Source organism: Xenopus tropicalis, chromosome 5 (genome assembly GCF_000004195.4).
Source record: "Xenopus tropicalis strain Nigerian chromosome 5, UCB_Xtro_10.0, whole genome shotgun sequence".
Lineage (NCBI taxonomy): Eukaryota > Metazoa > Chordata > Amphibia > Anura > Pipidae > Xenopus > Xenopus tropicalis.
In genome coordinates, this window is record NC_030681.2 from 74,945,458 (window position 1) to 74,963,525 (window position 18,068).

Genomic DNA, 18,068 nt, shown 5'->3' on the forward strand with positions numbered 1-18,068 from the left:
CATTATTAAATCCAAAACCGAAAAGACAAGATAAGAGTTGGGAGAATAAAATATCCTTTATTACAATATACAGCAGACAGTATAACAAAATAGTTCAGGTAGTAAAAAATTTTTTTGCCAATATTATATGCTGGTCGTGATTTATTTGAGACTTTGGGACAAGGAATTGGTAACATAGCGAGGAGAGCCCATACTTTAAGAGACAGGTTATCCACTAGTTTCTTTAAGAATAAAAGTGGAGTTAAAAAAAACATTTTTTGGATGTGAAAGGTTGTTTTAAATGTGGCAGTAGATGCTGTGTTACTTGTGAACATCTTGAGGTCTCAAAGGAATTTTGGTCATCAATTACGAATAAAAGTTATAAAATACAGAACTTTATTAACTTTATTACAGCACAGCAGTAATTTATCTAGTGACATGTCAGAAATTCAAAAAATAATATGTGAGCTGTACAATGTGGGCCCTGAAGGATAGGATCAGAGAGCACATTAGCCACATTTGTAATACTAAATATTCATATAAAAGTAATGTCACTAGACATTTTGCAGAATGCAACAATAGTGATAAAAATTATTTTCAGTACAGGCAATAGAACAAATAAAAATTGGAAGGAGAGGAGGAGATACCCTTACTCTTCTCTGTAAACATGAAGTGTTCTGGATTTTTTATCTCCATACACGTATACCTTTAGGATTGAATTTTACTTGCTTTGTGAAAAATATGCTATTTACTTTATACTTTGTTTACTTTTACTTTGAGACCCTGTGATATGTATTTTTTTAACTTTGGTAAAACTGATTCCTTACTAGATAGTTAACTTAGGTATCTGAACTGTCTGTACAGAGGAGTAGTACGGTGTCTCTCACACTGATTGATTTTAATTACGGTAAGCTGGGTGTGTTTTATACCATGTATATATAGATGTGCAAATAACTGTTTCTTCTGAGCCTATGATTAAGTGCTGGATAAGCAGTCAGGCTTTGTACATGGGGTTTGTTTTAACGGATTGTAATAAAGTTGATCATTTTTTACTTTTTTTGATCGTTGCAGACTTAATTGTATTTTGTAATGTTTCCCTCTTTTAGTCACTAGAGGGTTGAGTCTGCACATTCGATCATTTTCTTTTTCTAGATTTTTTGAATATATTCCATTTTGGCTATTTGAAATGATAAGTAAGGTTTAGCCCTTTCCTCCAGCCATTCAAGGTCTAGTAAATGTGTACTGATCATGAGAATCGAGCACCTAAGCCCAAAGGCCACAGGGAAGAAGAGCCATATTTGTGGATTCTAGAAGCTAAGTTAGGGCTAGATAGTAGGCCCTAACATAAGGGGCAATATACGCCTGAATTCAACATTCACTAACATTCAACATTAATTAAGACATATTCAAAATTTAAATTTGTCTATTTTAAATCTATGCAATTCTTAAAAGTGAAACTGAAGGCTGTTTTTTCTATCTGATCACAGAACTTGGTTCTTTAAATAAATATGAGAGAAGGAAAAGTTATATAATCAGATAACTCTGCATTAATTCCCCATTTGTAATTGACTCATCCTTACCTCTATACAAAGGCTCAGTTAGGTAAAGTAAGGTACTCAGGGCTAATTTTCTCAATTCAAACCAATACTGCACATTCTGTCGAGGTGGGGGGGGGGAGTAAATAGCCTCAAAAATTAAAACATAATCATATTACAGAAATAATAGAAAAAAACAGAGAAAATATAATTTCTAAATTAAAAAGGCAATATATATATAAATATAAGCTCTAGTCTCATGTAGAACATAAGTATATACAGTATTGCTGTTTTTGTGGCCAGCCCTATGACAGAAGATTCATGTTTATTCAGCACTTTAATTGGCCTTTAAACTTAAAAGTGCGTTTGTTGTGAAAAGCACTTCAAGATTTAGCAATGTTTTTGCAGTTGTTATTTGCTGTTTTTCAATAGGAACAGTTCTTGACAGCCAAAGGTAGGCAGTCTGTTCATCTATGTCCATTATAGGCTATCAAGTAATATACTTTATTCTTCAGCAAGTGTGATATTCTTTATTAGGATGAAAGGCCGCCAAGAACCTTCTGCATTCCCAGAAGAATAAAAAACTTGATTTTCCATGATAACATATTCAAAGTCTGTTGCTCTTAAAGCCATGTTTGGTGCTTCTAGCATCTATACACCACTCTCAAAACCATCAATGATATCGACCATGTTTATCTCAGCTGGAGGAACCATATCACCCTCTAAAGAAATGAAGCTTTGGTTCCTGTCTGATAACTCTACAAATCTGTGTAGCATGCTGTAATACTGTTTCTTCTTGTTAAAGGTGTAGGTTGAGGAGATCTGATTCCACTCTTTATTATTTGGTGTTATGAATGGTTCTACTTTGGTGTGATCAAAGAAAATTTTGATGTTCCTCTCAGCAAGTTTAGTGGCGTGCTCCTTGCACCTTATATCAAACAGTTCTTGTTCCCTTTCTATATACATTTTCCAGAACTTCAGTTGGAGGAAACTGACAGGGGACATACATCGACTTATGCAAGTGGAAAGTACTATTATAACCAGAACACAGCACATCACTGTCCAGCCCAGAACCTTAGAGAGAAAAAAGAGATTTAAATGTAATTTTCTCAAAATGTACAGTCATTTGGAAAATAATATAAATATTTGGGTTTATTCCCCTCAAATCTCTGAGAAAAGCAAAGCTAAGTCTTTACTATAATGAGCTGAAAAAGAATGAGTGCAGGAGATGAATGAGAAAAAAAAACATTCAGTAGGGAAAAACATATTTTCCTTTGGTTATTTAAATAGGAATGGTAAGTGTGTGTGGAAGGGATCTAAGGGGCACAGCTTTGCACTAAAGCACTTACAACCCTGCCCATGATATATTACCCTGATGATAATCTGAAAAACCTTTTCAGAAAGTTACAAATTACTGGAAGGTCTCCTCCCCTAAACTCCATTTTAAACAAATAATTATAATGTTTAGAAATTATTACCTTTTTCTCTAAAATAATAACATAGTGCCTTGCACTTGGTCCCAACTAAGATATAATTAATCCTTATAAGTGGCCAAAGAATCCTATTGGGTTTATTTAAAGGAGAGGGAATTTCATTTTGGCATTTTACTGCCAATAGATTTGCCACATTAGTGCCACCTAGAATGCTAGATAGCTTTGCTATACCTGAGTAAAGAGTCCTAGAAGCTCCCTCTAATAGCAGCCGCCATTTTAGCTTGGCCTTGGTAGCTGCCTGCTGCAGTTATAGTTGTTGGAAGCTCACACATTCCTAAGGGTGGGGGAAGTGAGTTCTTATGCATTCTTATGGGAGGGGGGAGCAGGAGAAGGGAGGGGAAGAGGGAGAGAACTGAGCAGACTCAAGCCCCAAACCTGAAGGAGCCCTAAAAGAGAGGAAATCTGATACCGAAGAACATGTTTCCAAAAAAGGAGACAAGAAATCTTGTGTTTCTTCGAGTGCAGCGTTGCTGTGAGTGCTTATGGCTGTATTTACATAGACCTTTCTGATAAAGTTTACATAGTTTTTACCTTTCCTTCTCCTTTAATGTTAAAAAATTTTTCTAGTATGGAGATCCAAATTCCGGAAAGATCCCTTATCTGGCAAACCCCAGGTCCCGAGCATTCTGGATAACATGTCCCATACCTGTATTTAATTTCTGTTCAAACACACATTTATCAAATTAACTGTACTTTATGCAGGGCTCAATTTATGCCAAAATTATGCTCAATTTAAGTCCAAAACAGGGTCAGACGTTATTAAAAGGGGTTGTAAATAATTATCCGTTTCATTACTGGTCACAGCTTTGTGAGTTCTCTTCCTGTTTTTGATGTGTAGGCTGTATAAGAAGAGCCCCATCACTGGGGCAGACAGAGGATAAGGATGTATGTATCATGTTTGTAAAATATAATTATGAGCTGGAACTGAGAATCAAACAACTGAAGTTATTGTAAATGCAAAGCCAAATGTGAGAGGGTTAAAAGAACATTACCTGTGATTCAGCCCTCATAAAGCGTTGCACCTCATTTATATCCTCCTTGGAGAGGTCTGATGTGTAAGAACCAGGGCAGGGAATGTGGGGTAACTCCTTTATACATGTTTCTTTGTAGTCACATGCATGTTTCCATGGAAGGCCCGAGACTATACATACATAAAATGTGCCATTCAGCAGTGCCAGAGCAATCCAGATCAGAGGAGCTAAAGCTGATACAAAAGTCATTTGCCAAAACACCTGCAAGCAACGTAACCCTCTCCGACAAACACGATGGCCTTGTTTTTCATAGTTGCAGCAACCGGTCATGTGTTTCCACAAGGGAAAATTCAGCATATAGCCAAGCAAGAACAATATTACTGCAGGGACCAGTAAGAAAACCATACCATAGACGTGATTCCATCCATTACATGGGCACTGAAACAAAACAGTAGAAAAGACTTTTTCCCCTACAGCAGCAAGCAAAGAGAGGGCACCATAGCCTAATACAGCTTGATGCTTCACTCCCAGATTCAGCACTGTTTTAAAGTATTCCATTTTGCTTTAAGCTTCAGTTCTCTTGTGCTTTGGGTTCAGGCATTTTGCATTTGAAGTACTCTTTTGTGTTCCCCACCCAACAGGAAACCCTTGGGTGTATGAAAGAGCCTGTCTTGTCACTTCAGGCAACCTTTCTTCCTGATTTTAAACATGAAATTTAATAGATGAGTTGAATTGTGGTTAAATACTAAATACAATGAAGGCAAATATCCAGTTGCACAAACCTCAGTGAGAAACATGAAGTGTAACAGAATAAGAGAACAGAAACTACTGAGAAGAATTTATTCTGCGAAAAATACACAATGTTTATGTAGGTTGAATGGAGACAGAAAACCAATGTATATTACCATAGTAGCATACCTACTGTTATATAAAGCGTCATGTTTAACTCCATCCTGAATTTTTTTGTTAATCAATTTTAACAACCTTTGGGAGTTATGTAATAAAAAGCACTAAGTTACCAGGCAGCAGGAACCCATAGCAACCAATCAGCAGGTTGAATTTACTGGTCACACATCTTATTTGTTGCCATGGTTTACTGGGCAAACTTTTATTACACATGGGGATTTGTATGTTCTGGAGCACTGGAATATTAAAGGAATTATTCTTCTAATGCATAAAGGGGATTTCCAACCAAAAAATGTTTCTGCTGAATGAAGGAATATGCAACTCTAAGTAACTAAGTATACATTAATAACACATGTTCAATTGTTTTAAAGGAACAGTAATCATACTGGTCACATATAGTGAAAATACATTTTTTTGATAATTAAACTTATGCTCTAACTTATGAAGAGGGTGAGTATGGCCATCGCTAGCAAAAAGGTTGTTGCCACTGCTGTGGGTGGGTGATGGGGCACAAGTGGGAGCTGGGACAAGAGGTACTTGACTTAGGCACAAGTAACCCATGGCCTGGTGCTGAGGGGAACAGTGCCTCATATTTAAATATCAGTTTTAGATGTTACTGGTCCAAAATGTTAGAAACAAATATCTGCCTGGCATTCTCTGCACTGTTGTTTATTGGCTCCTGGAACAATAAAACAGAAGCCAACTGATTAATAGACCTGGAGTGCAACTGGCTTCTGTTACATTGTAAGAAACAGAAAGCGATAAATGTGTAGCCATGGGGGCAGCCATTCAAGCTTGAAAAAAGGAGAAAAGGCACAGGTTACATAGCAGATAACAGATAAGTTCTGTAGAATATAATAGTGTTTTATCTGTTATCTGCTATGTGCCTATGCCTTTTCTCCATTGAATGGCTGCCCCCATGGCTACACAGCAGAGTATTTATATAAACTATAGTAGTCTTCTGAAGCAAATACACAACTTTTACCAGTGCAGAGCAACAGTACATGATATTTTAATTACTTTTATACACTTTCATTTTATGGTGTTACTGTTCCTTTAAGCAAGGTGAGCAAATAAAGTCTTTGTCAAGCAAGTCACATACAAGAAAACTTAAACACTGAACTTTTTGCAGCAGCAAAGATAAGTCCCTATAGTACACATTATCTTCCTTATTTAGTTCTCATGCCTAATGGGTAAATGTATGGATATAAAGCTGAGTACTTTATATTTTTCTTTAAATACATTAAACATCTCCACAAATAAATGTTTTTTTTACAAAGTTACATACATTAACTCTTTTACTGCCAAGCACGTATGGCATACGTGCTGGCAGTAAAAGGGCTTAAACGCCAACGACGTGTCTCATACGTCGTTGGCGTTTAAGCGCTGCACATGCCGCCGCTGCAGAGGGCTTCTAACAATGACAGCCCCCCTGGGCAATGTGCCAGGGGGGCTGTCATCAGGGTCCTGCGAGCCGATTGCTTGCAGGACCCTCCAGGAAGCAGCAGACGCGATCGCATCGCGTCTGCTGCTTCCTGCTTCCTCCCTCTCCCCCAGCGCCGGCCCAACTGAGCAAGGAGGCGATCGGTCTTCAGGAACAGGTAAGGAGTTTTTTTTTTCTTGCATTTACACACTTTTACACACTTATACACACATTTACATACATTTATACACACTTACATACATTTACACACACTTACAGCACACATTTTAGCATTTTTTTATATTTTTTTTTTTATTTTTTTTTTTTAATTTTTCACACTTTTATACACTTATTTACACTCATATACACACTTACACACTATCACACAACTTTTACACATGTACACACATGTATACACAAACACTTTGGTTTTTTTTTGTTTTGCTTTTTTTTTTTTTCTTTTTCATTTTACCACTTTGTTTTTATTTTCTTTTACCTAAAAACTGTTTATTTTGACAGCGTAACTATTGGATCAGATATTCTGGCCACTAATTACACTGTCATGTAACTTATTTTGTTGTTTCACTGATTTGCACAATTTTTGTGGTTTTATCACATTTTATCCCTATATAAGTGTTCCTGATCTGTTTTTAGCGTAGCTTTGCCAGGTGTAACTTTGGTGTACAAAAATAACTTTACCTATTTTGAATTCATCAGAATGTGTACTTTCCAAAAATATATGGTTTTCTGGGGGTCACTGTATAGTTAGGGGAAGTTTTGGCACATAATACACTGACAGGGGGCTCTGTGTGCAAAAGCTGAGCTGGCAGGCGAGAAATCCTTATGCGCTATTTTCATTTAGGGTTCAGTACATACTGCAGACTTTGGTATATCTATGCATATTGGGCATCAAACTGTTCAGTAGGCCTCTGGTGTTCCTATTTGGGGTGACTTGCCTTTGTACGCAAGAAATTGTGTGAGATAAATGCGGCAAATTGCAACATTTTTAGGCGATTTTCTGAAATGTCATAAAAACCAATAACTTTAGGAAAGCTCTGCAGATTGGTACTTTGGTGTAGAAAGGACTCTTTACCCTTGTTGGATTTGTCAGAATGTGTACTTTCCAAAAATATATGGTTTTGTGGGGGATCTGTATAGTTAGGGGAAGTTTTGGCACATAATACACTGACAGGGGGCTCTGTGTGCAAAAGCTGAGCTGGCAGGCGAGAAATCCTTATGCGCTATTTTCATTTAGGGTTCAGTACATACCGCAGACTTTGGTATATCTATGCATATTGGGCATCAAACTGTTCAGTAGGCCTCTGGTGTTCCTATTTGGGGTGACTTGCCTTTGTACGCAAGAAATTGTGTGAGATAAGTGCGACAAATTGCAACATTTTTAGGTGATTTTCTGAAATGTCATAAAAACCAATAACTTTAGGAAAGCTCTGCAGATTGGTACTTTGGTGTAGAAAGGACTCTTTACCCTTGTTGGATTTGTCAGAATGTGTACTTTCCAAAAATATATGGTTTTGTGGGGGTCACTGTATAGTTAGGGGAAGTTTTGGCACATAATACACTGACAGGGGGCTCTGTGTGCAAAAGCTGAGCTGGCAGGCGAGAAATCCTTATGCGCTATTTTCATTTTGGGTTCAGTACATACTGCAGACTTTGGTATATCTATGCATATTGGGCATCAAACTGTTCAGTAGACCTCTGGTGTTCCTTTTTGGGGTGATTTGTTTTTATCTGATCTTTATCAAGAAATTGTGAGAGATAAATGCGGCAAATTGCAACATTTTTATGCGATTTTCGAAATGTCATATAAATCTGCAAACTTAGGAAAGCTTTACAGCTTGGTACTTTGTAGCAATAAGAAATATTTACCCATTATAGATTCGGGGGGATGTGTATTTTCCAAAAATATATGGCTTTCTGGGGTGAATGTACTTTTTTTGTAGCATTATCCCACATAAAGGATGTAAATGTGTTGATTTTGCAGGAGCTGAAATGATAGATCATATGGGGGTATGTTCCCATTGGGGCCCCTACATGCCACATACTTAGGTAAACCTATACATATTGGGCATCAAACTGTTCAGTGGACCCCTGGCGTTCAAATTTAGGGTGTTTTATCTTGGTACCTAACACTATGTGGGAGATAAGATGCTGCAAAGTGGAAGCTTTGAGGGGATTTTTGGAAATGTCATCAAAATTGCTAACTTTAGAAAAGCTGTGCGGCTTGGTACTTTGGAGTAGAAAGACATGGGTACCCATTTTAGATTCGGGGGAATGTGTACTTTCCAAAAATATATGACTTTCTGGGGTGAGCGTACTTTTTTGTAGCTTTATCCCACATATAATGATGTAAATGTGTTGATTTTGCATGAGCTGAAATGACAGAAATGACAGTATATATGGGGGTATATTCACATTGGGGCCCCTACATGCCACATACTTAGGTAAACCTATACATATTGGGCCTCAAACTGTTCAGTGGACCCCTGGCGTTCAAATTCAGGGTGTTTTATCTTGGTACCTAATGCTATGTGGGAGATAAGATGCTTCAAAATGGAAGCTTTGAGGGGATTTTTGGAAATGTCATCAAAATTGCTAACTTTAGAAAAGCTGTGCGGCTTGGTACTTTGGAGTAGAAAGACATGGGTACCCATTTTAGATTCGGGGGAATGTGTACTTTCCAAAAATATATGACTTTCTGGGGTGAGCGTACTTTTTTGTAGCTTTATCTCACATATAATGATGTAAATGTGTTGATTTTGCAGGAGCTGAAATGACAGAAATGACAGTATATATGGGGGTATGTTCACATTCGGGCCCCTACATGCCACATACTTGGGTAAACCTATACATATTGGGCATCAAACTGTTCAGTGGACCCCTGGTGTTCAAATTCAGGGTGTTTTATCTTGGTACCTAATGCTATGTGGGAGATAAGATGCTGCAAAGTGGAAGCTTTGAGGGGATTTTTGGAAATGTCATCAAAATTGCTAACTTTAGAAAAGCTGTGCGGCTTGGTACTTTGGAGTAGAAAGACATGGGTACCCATTTTAGATTCGGGGGAATGTGTACTTTCCAAAAATATATGACTTTCTGGGGTGAGCGTACTTTTTTGTAGCTTTATCCCACATATAATGATGTAAATGTGTTGATTTTGCAGGAGCTGAAATGACAGAAATGACAGTATATATGGGGGTATGTTCACATTGGGGCCCCTACATGCCACATACTTGGGTAAACCTATACATATTGGGCATCAAACTGTTCAGTGGACCCCTGGCGTTCAAATTCAGGGTGTTTTATCTTGGTACCTAATGCTATGTGGGAGATAAGATGCTTCAAAATGGAAGCTTTGAGGGGATTTTTGGAAATGTCATCAAAATTGCTAACTTTAGAAAAGCTGTGCGGCTTGGTACTTTGGAGTAGAAAGACATGGGTACCCATTTTAGATTCGGGGGAATGTGTACTTTCCAAAAATATATGGCTTTCTGGGGTGAGCGTACTTTTTTGTAGCTTTATCTCACATATAATGATGTAAATGTGTTGATTTTGCAGGAGCTGAAATGACAGAAATGACAGTATATATGGGGGTATGTTCACATTCGGGCCCCTACATGCCACATACTTGGGTAAACCTATACATATTGGGCATCAAACTGTTCAGTGGACCCCTGGTGTTCAAATTCAGGGTGTTTTATCTTGGTACCTAATGCTATGTGGGAGATAAGATGCTGCAAAGTGGAAGCTTTGAGGGGATTTTTGGAAATGTCATCAAAATTGCTAACTTTAGAAAAGCTGTGCGGCTTGGTACTTTGGAGTAGAAAGACATGGGTACCCATTTTAGATTCGGGGGAATGTGTACTTTCCAAAAATATATGACTTTCTGGGGTGAGCATACTTTTTACTAGCTTTATCCCACATATAATGATGTAAATGTGTTGATTTTGCAGAAGCTGAAATGACAGAAATGACAGTTCATATGGGGTATGTTCACATTGGGGCCCCTACATGCCACATACTTAGGTAAACCTATACATATTGGGCATCAAACTGTTCAGTGGACCCCTGGCGTTCAAATTCAGGGTGTTTTATCTTGGTACCTAATGCTATGTGGGAGATAAGATGCTTCAAAGTGGAAGCTTTGAGGAGATTTTTGGAAATGTCATCAAAATTGCTAACTTTAGAAAAGCTGTGCGGCTTGGTACTTTGGAGTAGAAAGACATGGGTACCCATTTTAGATTCGGGGGAATGTGTACTTTCCAAAAATATATGACTTTCTGGGGTGAGCATACTTTTTACTAGCTTTATCCCACATATAATGATGTAAATGTGTTGATTTTGCAGAAGCTGAAATGACAGAAATGACAGTTCATATGGGGTATGTTCACATTGGGGCCCCTACATGCCACATACTTAGGTAAACCTATACATATTGGGCATCAAACTGTTCAGTGGACCCCAGGCATTCATATTTAGGGTGTTTTATTTGGTTACTTTATGACCTGTAGGAGATAAGATACTATAGACTGGAAGCTTTGAAGCGATTTTTAAAAAAAATCACAAATTTTGATAAAAACCAATAACTTTAGGAAAGCATTGCGACTTGATAGTTTGGAGTAGACAGACAGTTGTGCCTATTCTGTATTCCCCAGAATCTGTTCTTTCCAAAAATGTACAATTTTCTGGGATAAACCTTCTGTTAGTGGAATTTTGGCCTTGAAATCCAAAGTATGCAGTTTTTTTGGAGCAGTGCTTTGGGAATTTGGTAGTGTACTGCTGGGAGTTTTTGACCTATACAAGTGAGAAATCTCCATAAAACTATATATATTTGGTATTGGCACGTTCAGGAGACATGGGACTTTCCAAATCAGTTGTATATTCGTGCATAAAATAATTTTTGTTTCTAGTATGTGTGATTATATTATGGAAAATTTGATTTTTTTTGCATTTTTAGACATTTAGAAGCCTATATCTTGTTACAGAATTGGAATTACACAAAAATTCTACCATATTTTGAAAGCTTAGGTTGTTCTGAAAAAAACGATATATTGTTTTCCTTGGTAAACTAAAAGTCCCCTCGAGGAAAGGCCCCTAAAGTGAAACAGTGCAAAATGTTCAAAAACTGTCTGGCAATACAAGTTCCGCTTTGACCAAAATGGCTGGCAGTAAAAGGGTTAAAGCAGAAAAAGGTCACTTTTCATAACTTACCTCACTGCCTGGCCTGTCCTCCTCCAATGTTAAACACAAATGTAATACTTACTATGTTTGTGTTTTCCAGTTTATCTAACGTAACACCACTCTACTTGGTTTCCTCCAGTTGCATGAGCAGGGTACTAAATATATGGTTTCACTTCCTCTAAACAATCAGGAACAAAGCAAAGATGAAAAAGAAAGAACATTGTTTTCAAAGTGGCATAAAAGTGATACCTTTATTGGCTAAAAAAAATAATTAGCTTTTCAAGCTTCAAAAACAAAGCTAAAATGTTTATGTCATTGTAAATGCACTAACCCTGGAACTATTCGGCTGGCTAACACGTTATGATTACTTACAGTACCTTGTCAGTTTGATTCGAATGTTTATGTCACATAAATATGGAAAAATTAATGAAATGGCAAAGTTTCAACAAATGGGTTGTTTTTGTGTTTTTGCTATGGTTTTCTTGCATCAAATGCATTGGAGTCAATGGGTATTTTTTTGCCACTTTTATTTTAATAAACAAATACATTCTAATAATGCTGAATAATGCAAAATATGTAGCAAAGCAAAATCATTATCTTTATGTAAGTAAAAAAAGCAAAAAGGGGCGAGACCCTTCGGGGGAGATTTACTAATCCATGAATGCTCCGAGCGTATTTTGCGCAACTTTTTCATATTTTGCGTGACTTTTTCGTCTACTTTGCAACAAAATTTGTGCAACAAAATCGCATTGTCACGCCGAGTACAAAAGTTTCGGATTCATTCAAGCTTCGTTATCGTGACTTACCTTGGGCCAGGTTGGAGCTGCAGAGTGCCATTGATTCCTATGGGAGGCTTCCAAGATCATGCACAGAAGGATCATAGTCGGAAAGGTTTTCCTGCATTTTACGATCGTTTGGTATGAAAATTTTGTGACTTTCGGATCACCAATACTATATTATCGTGACTAATACGATTTTTTCGTAAGCATATTCGTCATCTTAAGAAATTATCGTATCCAATCCGATTTTATTCCATTTGGGATTCAAACTCGTGTTTTCATGAATGTGCCCCTTAGTATCAAACAGAGGTAAATTAGTTGCCGAGTGCAGGGAAAGCTATTTTTCCCCTCTTTTAACACAACTAAGGCACCAGTTTATGAGGTCTACCTTTTAAATAGACACAATTATAACAATTAAGCTATTCATGATTACTCTTTACAAGTAAATCAGAGGACATTATAGATAGATGGGAATCTATTCTCACATAGTCACAAATATCATAGAACAAGGGTTGTGATGGCAGATTCTATTAATGCCTTTAAGAGTGGCCTGGATGACTTCTTGGGGAAGCATAATATTCAAGACTATAGTGATCTTAAGATCTGCTGTTAATTTAGTATACGTATGTGTCAATGAATTGGTATGTAATTAAAGAAAGTACCAGCACTTTACTGTGGTTTATTTTATATCACACAGAATTTCTGTCCCCCACGGGACCTTTATCAAGGATATAGTGTATAAGTTTCCATTAGCTTTTATAAACTCCCATTGAAAAGACAGCCAATGAAAATCTAGCATACAATCAGCCAACAAAGTGTTTTAGGAAAAAATGAACAATCTCACCATAGGATGTCACTGTTGTGAGCTTTGTATTGTGAGATTCATTGTTAAAAACCTTTTCAGTCCATCAAAATGATGTTTCAAAACGAAAGATACAGTGACAAATTCATCCTTTCGAGCAAAAAAATAACTGGAAAGCTTTTCATCTCACGTGTTTATATTTTACAACCAGGATGATTACCAAGAAAATGTCACTATTTTATGTTAGAAAACAGTTTAGCACTTATTGGCTATTTAGCCTCCAATGGGCCACACAATCCAACTCATGTATCCAGTAAGCTTTATCTTTACACAGTGTTGTATTTACATCTCCCCTTCATGGGTTGGTTGGTATTTGTTCATTGGGCATGCAGCTAAAAAAAGGCAGCATCATGCCTGTTCTCATGTGATGTACAATAAACTACAGTGAAACTGCTGGCCCTTTCTGCGAATATATATATATATTTATATATATATATATAAAGTCCGATGTAGCGGCACTCACCATACGCAAAAAGCAGGAGCCGGGTGCATATCAAATATTCCATTCGCTCCATAAATAGCACTCACGGCTTATGAATCAATAAAAAACTTTTATTGGTTTTCCATATCGACGCGTTTCGACCCACTAGGGATCGTCATCAGGATGATGACGATCCCTAGTGGGTCGAAACGCGTCGATATGGAAAACTAATAAAAGTTTTTTATTGATTCATAAGCCGTGAGTGCTATTTATGGAGCGTATATATATATATATATCAAACCAGTGGTTTGTCCCTGAGGAAGAGCACAGTTTGGTGCTCGAAACGTCAGATTTTTTTCAATAAACCTTTTTTGTTTTTTTATAAAGTCCCTATGTGTGCGGTATCATCTTTTCTCAATACAAACTATTTAAGGCTTTGGGGCACATTTACAAAGGCACGAACGTATTTTCGGCTAATTTTTTGGGCGTCCGCACGATTTTGTCGTACGCCGCGCGACTTTTTCGTACGCTTGCACGAAAAAATCGGAAAGGTTTTAACGCTGTTTACAATTGTACAGTACGAAAATTTTGTGACTTTCGGATTGCCAATACGATATTATCGTGACTAATACGATTTTTTCGTAAGCATTTTCGTGATATTTGCGATCTTCAGAAATTTTCGTTTCCAATCCGAATTTTTCCCATTCCGAATTCGAACTCGTGATTTGATAAATCTGCCCCTTTGTGTTACAAACTTAGAGAAAGAGTATAAAATATCTGTAGTAATAAGTCAAATCAACTGGACATGCTGTGTTTTTCTTGAAGACATTTCACCAGTCATTTGACTGACTTTCTCAAATCAGAATGACTTGTACAAAGATCTTCGTGGAATAAATACACTGGAATGTTGCTCCAATCAGCATAATCTGTTTATCTTAACCAGCATGGGATCAGGGATAAAAATTCTACAAGTTTTAAAATATCATATGATATCATGTCATATAAAGTGTAAAAAAAACACTGTTTGACTAATTATAAAAATATTAAAGTAATTTTTTTTAGGGAAATAAATGTAGGTATATAATGACCATTACATGGTAATCACCACCAACAGCCACAAGATGTCCTTATTGGTTAAGAAGTGCAGAATTGTGTGCTGGCTTTACACTCTAAAACACTCTTGAAAGAAAAGGTGAAATACACATAAGTTAAAACAATAACATCATCTGTGAAATAGCATTTTTATGAAATTCATTTCTGCTACAACCATTGACTGCCACCAATAAGCAGTGCTTGGGTGCAATGTGTTTCCTGGCAATATGTTTTTTTCATTTATTTGCGTGGAATTTGGAAACAAAGAATCTACAGAACTGAGGTTGTATCTGCACAATTATTTGCACAGTTATAGATCATTCCTCCCAGATACATTGTTTTATCGGTTTTGGACCATCGTTGTGCCTAGTTATAGAGACAACAGCGACCAGACTTTTATAAAATGTTAGGTTTATTTCTATTGTACCTAGCCTTGGAAAAAAGTAAAGTATTTATAATATTTGTACACTCGGGTGAAATTAGGGGGCAATTTCAATATAATTAGCTTCTTCTAATTGAAAAAAACAGTATACATTAATCTATGTAGAGCACAGAATAGTTTGAGCAGGTGGCTAAGCCATACCTCCCAACATTTGAAAAATGTAAAGAGGGACAAAAAGAACATTTCTGGCCATGCCCATTTTGTACCACAGCCCCTAAATACCACTCCCATTTTACAAAATTTGGCAGGTTATTTAAAGTTTGAACACATTTCTGGGCGTTTTGTATTATGTGTTATTACAGTTTTGCTAAAATAGGTGAAATTGCCCTTTAAGCTGCAAGAGACCTGTTTAGCTCATTAGTTACAATTGTATCCAAGTGCATGTATAGCTTGTTTCTGGACTCTCTGGCGAAAGCTTGTTTAATTACGTTTGTGAAACACTGTATCTTTTTAAGTGAATTGTACCAAACTGAAATATATTTAGAAGTAAATATTGCCCTTACTTCTTTTCCCTTAAGCCACCATTAAGTGGTGGGCTGTGTGCTCCCTCAGAGATCACATGACAGGAAATAATGCAGCTGTAACAGGAAGTGGGGGAGTAAAAGACAGAACTTTGTCCATTCATTGGCTGCTGTGAACATGTATGTGTGCCATTAGTTTGTATGTGTGCACTGTGAAACGTATGATCCCAAGGGGGGCGCTTAGTGCTTAAAATGGCAATTACTATTTAGGATTACCCAATGAATTATGAAAAATGTTTATTTAGATGAAGCAGCAGTTTACACACGAGCTGTTTTATGCCAAATATTTTTATAGATAACTACATTGTTTTGGAGTTTAGTTTTACTTTAATGAATGAATGGGCTGGGAGTAGGGGTTAAAGGAAAAACAGCAGCAGTGAAATTTTGAGAAATTATTTTAAAATCTTTCATGGTGCCTTACTCCCCACAGAAGAATATGTTTTGCACACATGTCAACTGTGCATTACTTGCAATGAATGGCAGTAAATCCACAGGAAGAGTTATTTTCTTTAGTAATAACATGTAAAACCATCCAGTTAACGAAAGAGACCTGTCATATAAGATACATATTTTTTTTAAAACCCAAATGTATAATTTATGGAGCTGACAGATTCCATGGAATCCCCACTGTTGGACATCGGTTAGATCATTAGTTGTACAGGGTGGAGAACATAATGCAAAACACATTATGTCACAGTGACAGTGAAATGTCTATTTGTAAATGCTCCTATTAAGTTGCCATTCAATATTTATAGCTTTATGGTGGTACAGGGTAGAACTTCCAAAACTAACAAAGCTACGATAAGATTTTAGAAAATTTATAAACTTATTACTTAATAGTTTGGAATAAAATGAGTTTAAAAGTGTTAAATTATTAAGGCCAGAACTAAGATTGTAAGCTCTTGCGAGTAGGACCTGTTAATACTATTTTTTAACTCTTTAACCTATGTTTGTTAAATTCTTGTAAGATACTGTTTGTTATAAAAAATACATATATAGAGGTCCTTAAACTGATATGTAAACAGATGCCAAACACTTTCCTATTTCTACTGCTGCTGTATTTAGCTCCCCGTGCAACCATTTTATGTACACAAAAGTGAAGATGGGAGTGGCTACATAGATGAAAACATCTAAGGTATATACAATGTATTTTAGCAAAAATCTTGTTGTTACAGAGTGCTCAACATTAATGGTTTTTGTGATTGTTACCATTTAAATATGAAATTATTGGTACCAATATTTGAGTGTGGTATGCCTTGGTACCATGACTAAATATGCTGATGATTAATAAATTAGCCCCATAATGATAGAATACAAATAACCTACATTTAAAGATTAAATGGACATGTTTGTTCAGTAGCTTAATTTGGGATAATAAACTAATAAGTTCTGCATGGCCTTCCAAGTTTCCCTGATGCTTGCTCTGGTATGAACAAGCTACTGCAGGCAGCATTATCATAGCATTTAGGGGCCTGGTAAAAGGCCTGCTAAGATGTGTATAGACTTAGCACCTGCATTTTATGTAAACAACACCTGCAGTAGCTTCTGTATTTAGCATAGTTTTTAAATACCACAATCCCAAAGCCACCAATGAGTAATTTTGTTTTGATTGGTCCAGAGATGCGCCATGAACGTTCAGAATCCAAGGCAGGTCTTCAATCTGCACCTTCTCAGTCCCACCGTTATACCACTGTTCCTCCCCATGCCCTTGTCTCCTAACACACATTTTTCACCAGACAATCATTGTTTATTAAAGCAATTCCCTCTCGTTCCCTGATACAGGTACAAATTGCCAGAAAAGGGTCACACTCCCTACACAGGTAACAGACTAGGTAAATGGTAAAAGGCTGTAAACAGCATATTGGCAAATCATGATGAGAATTCACAGCTAAGCAGTCATCTATCCTCACAAACAGGCATAGCCAAACACTCGAATGAGCTGTCCCATTGGGACTTGCCCTGCTGCTCGTAAGCAAAACATTATAATGCTGCACAACTTGGTGTATTTATTGTGCAAACATAATTGCAATTTTTTATTCACAATGTGATTGTCCTGAAGAGCTCACACTCTGTGCTTGAGTTATGCCACAATTTAAAGAAATGTTTGCAAAACAGTTTTGGGGAAAAGCAAATTTGTATTCACAAAATTACCCTCAGCGCTATATTCATGCATGATGACCTCACCGTGTGGCCATGTCCACATAAACACCAATCTCATTTGCAAATATTTGTGCACAATGTGCATCTTACTGCAATTTGCTACAAAATAGGAAAGATGGATACAGCAGTACAATACTTAAGTTTTTAGGGGAAAACATGGGCAATACAAACCTTTGGGAATAAATATGTGCCGTGTGAACTTTACAAAGGCCCCCCCCCCCCCCCGGCACCTTTTGAAGTGTAGCACATTTGTTAGTAAATAGTGTCCTGATGCCCTTACTAAGTGCA

General features: G+C 36.9%; 1 protein-coding gene across 1 annotated transcript; it reads right to left on the reverse strand.

Annotated features, from left to right (window-relative positions):
• Positions 1 to 37: 37 nt before the first annotated feature.
• calhm6 (calcium homeostasis modulator family member 6) lies at positions 38 to 11,632 on the reverse strand. Its single transcript, XM_002938293.4, has 3 exons — positions 11,534 to 11,632; positions 4,000 to 4,674; positions 38 to 2,588 (listed from the first exon to the last, which is right to left on the reverse strand). The coding sequence occupies exons 2-3, from the start codon at positions 4,534 to 4,536 to the stop codon at positions 2,166 to 2,168; spliced, it is 960 nt and encodes a 319-aa protein (XP_002938339.1). The 5' UTR covers positions 4,537 to 4,674; positions 11,534 to 11,632; the 3' UTR covers positions 38 to 2,165.
• Between the last annotated feature and the right edge of the window lie 6,436 nt (positions 11,633 to 18,068).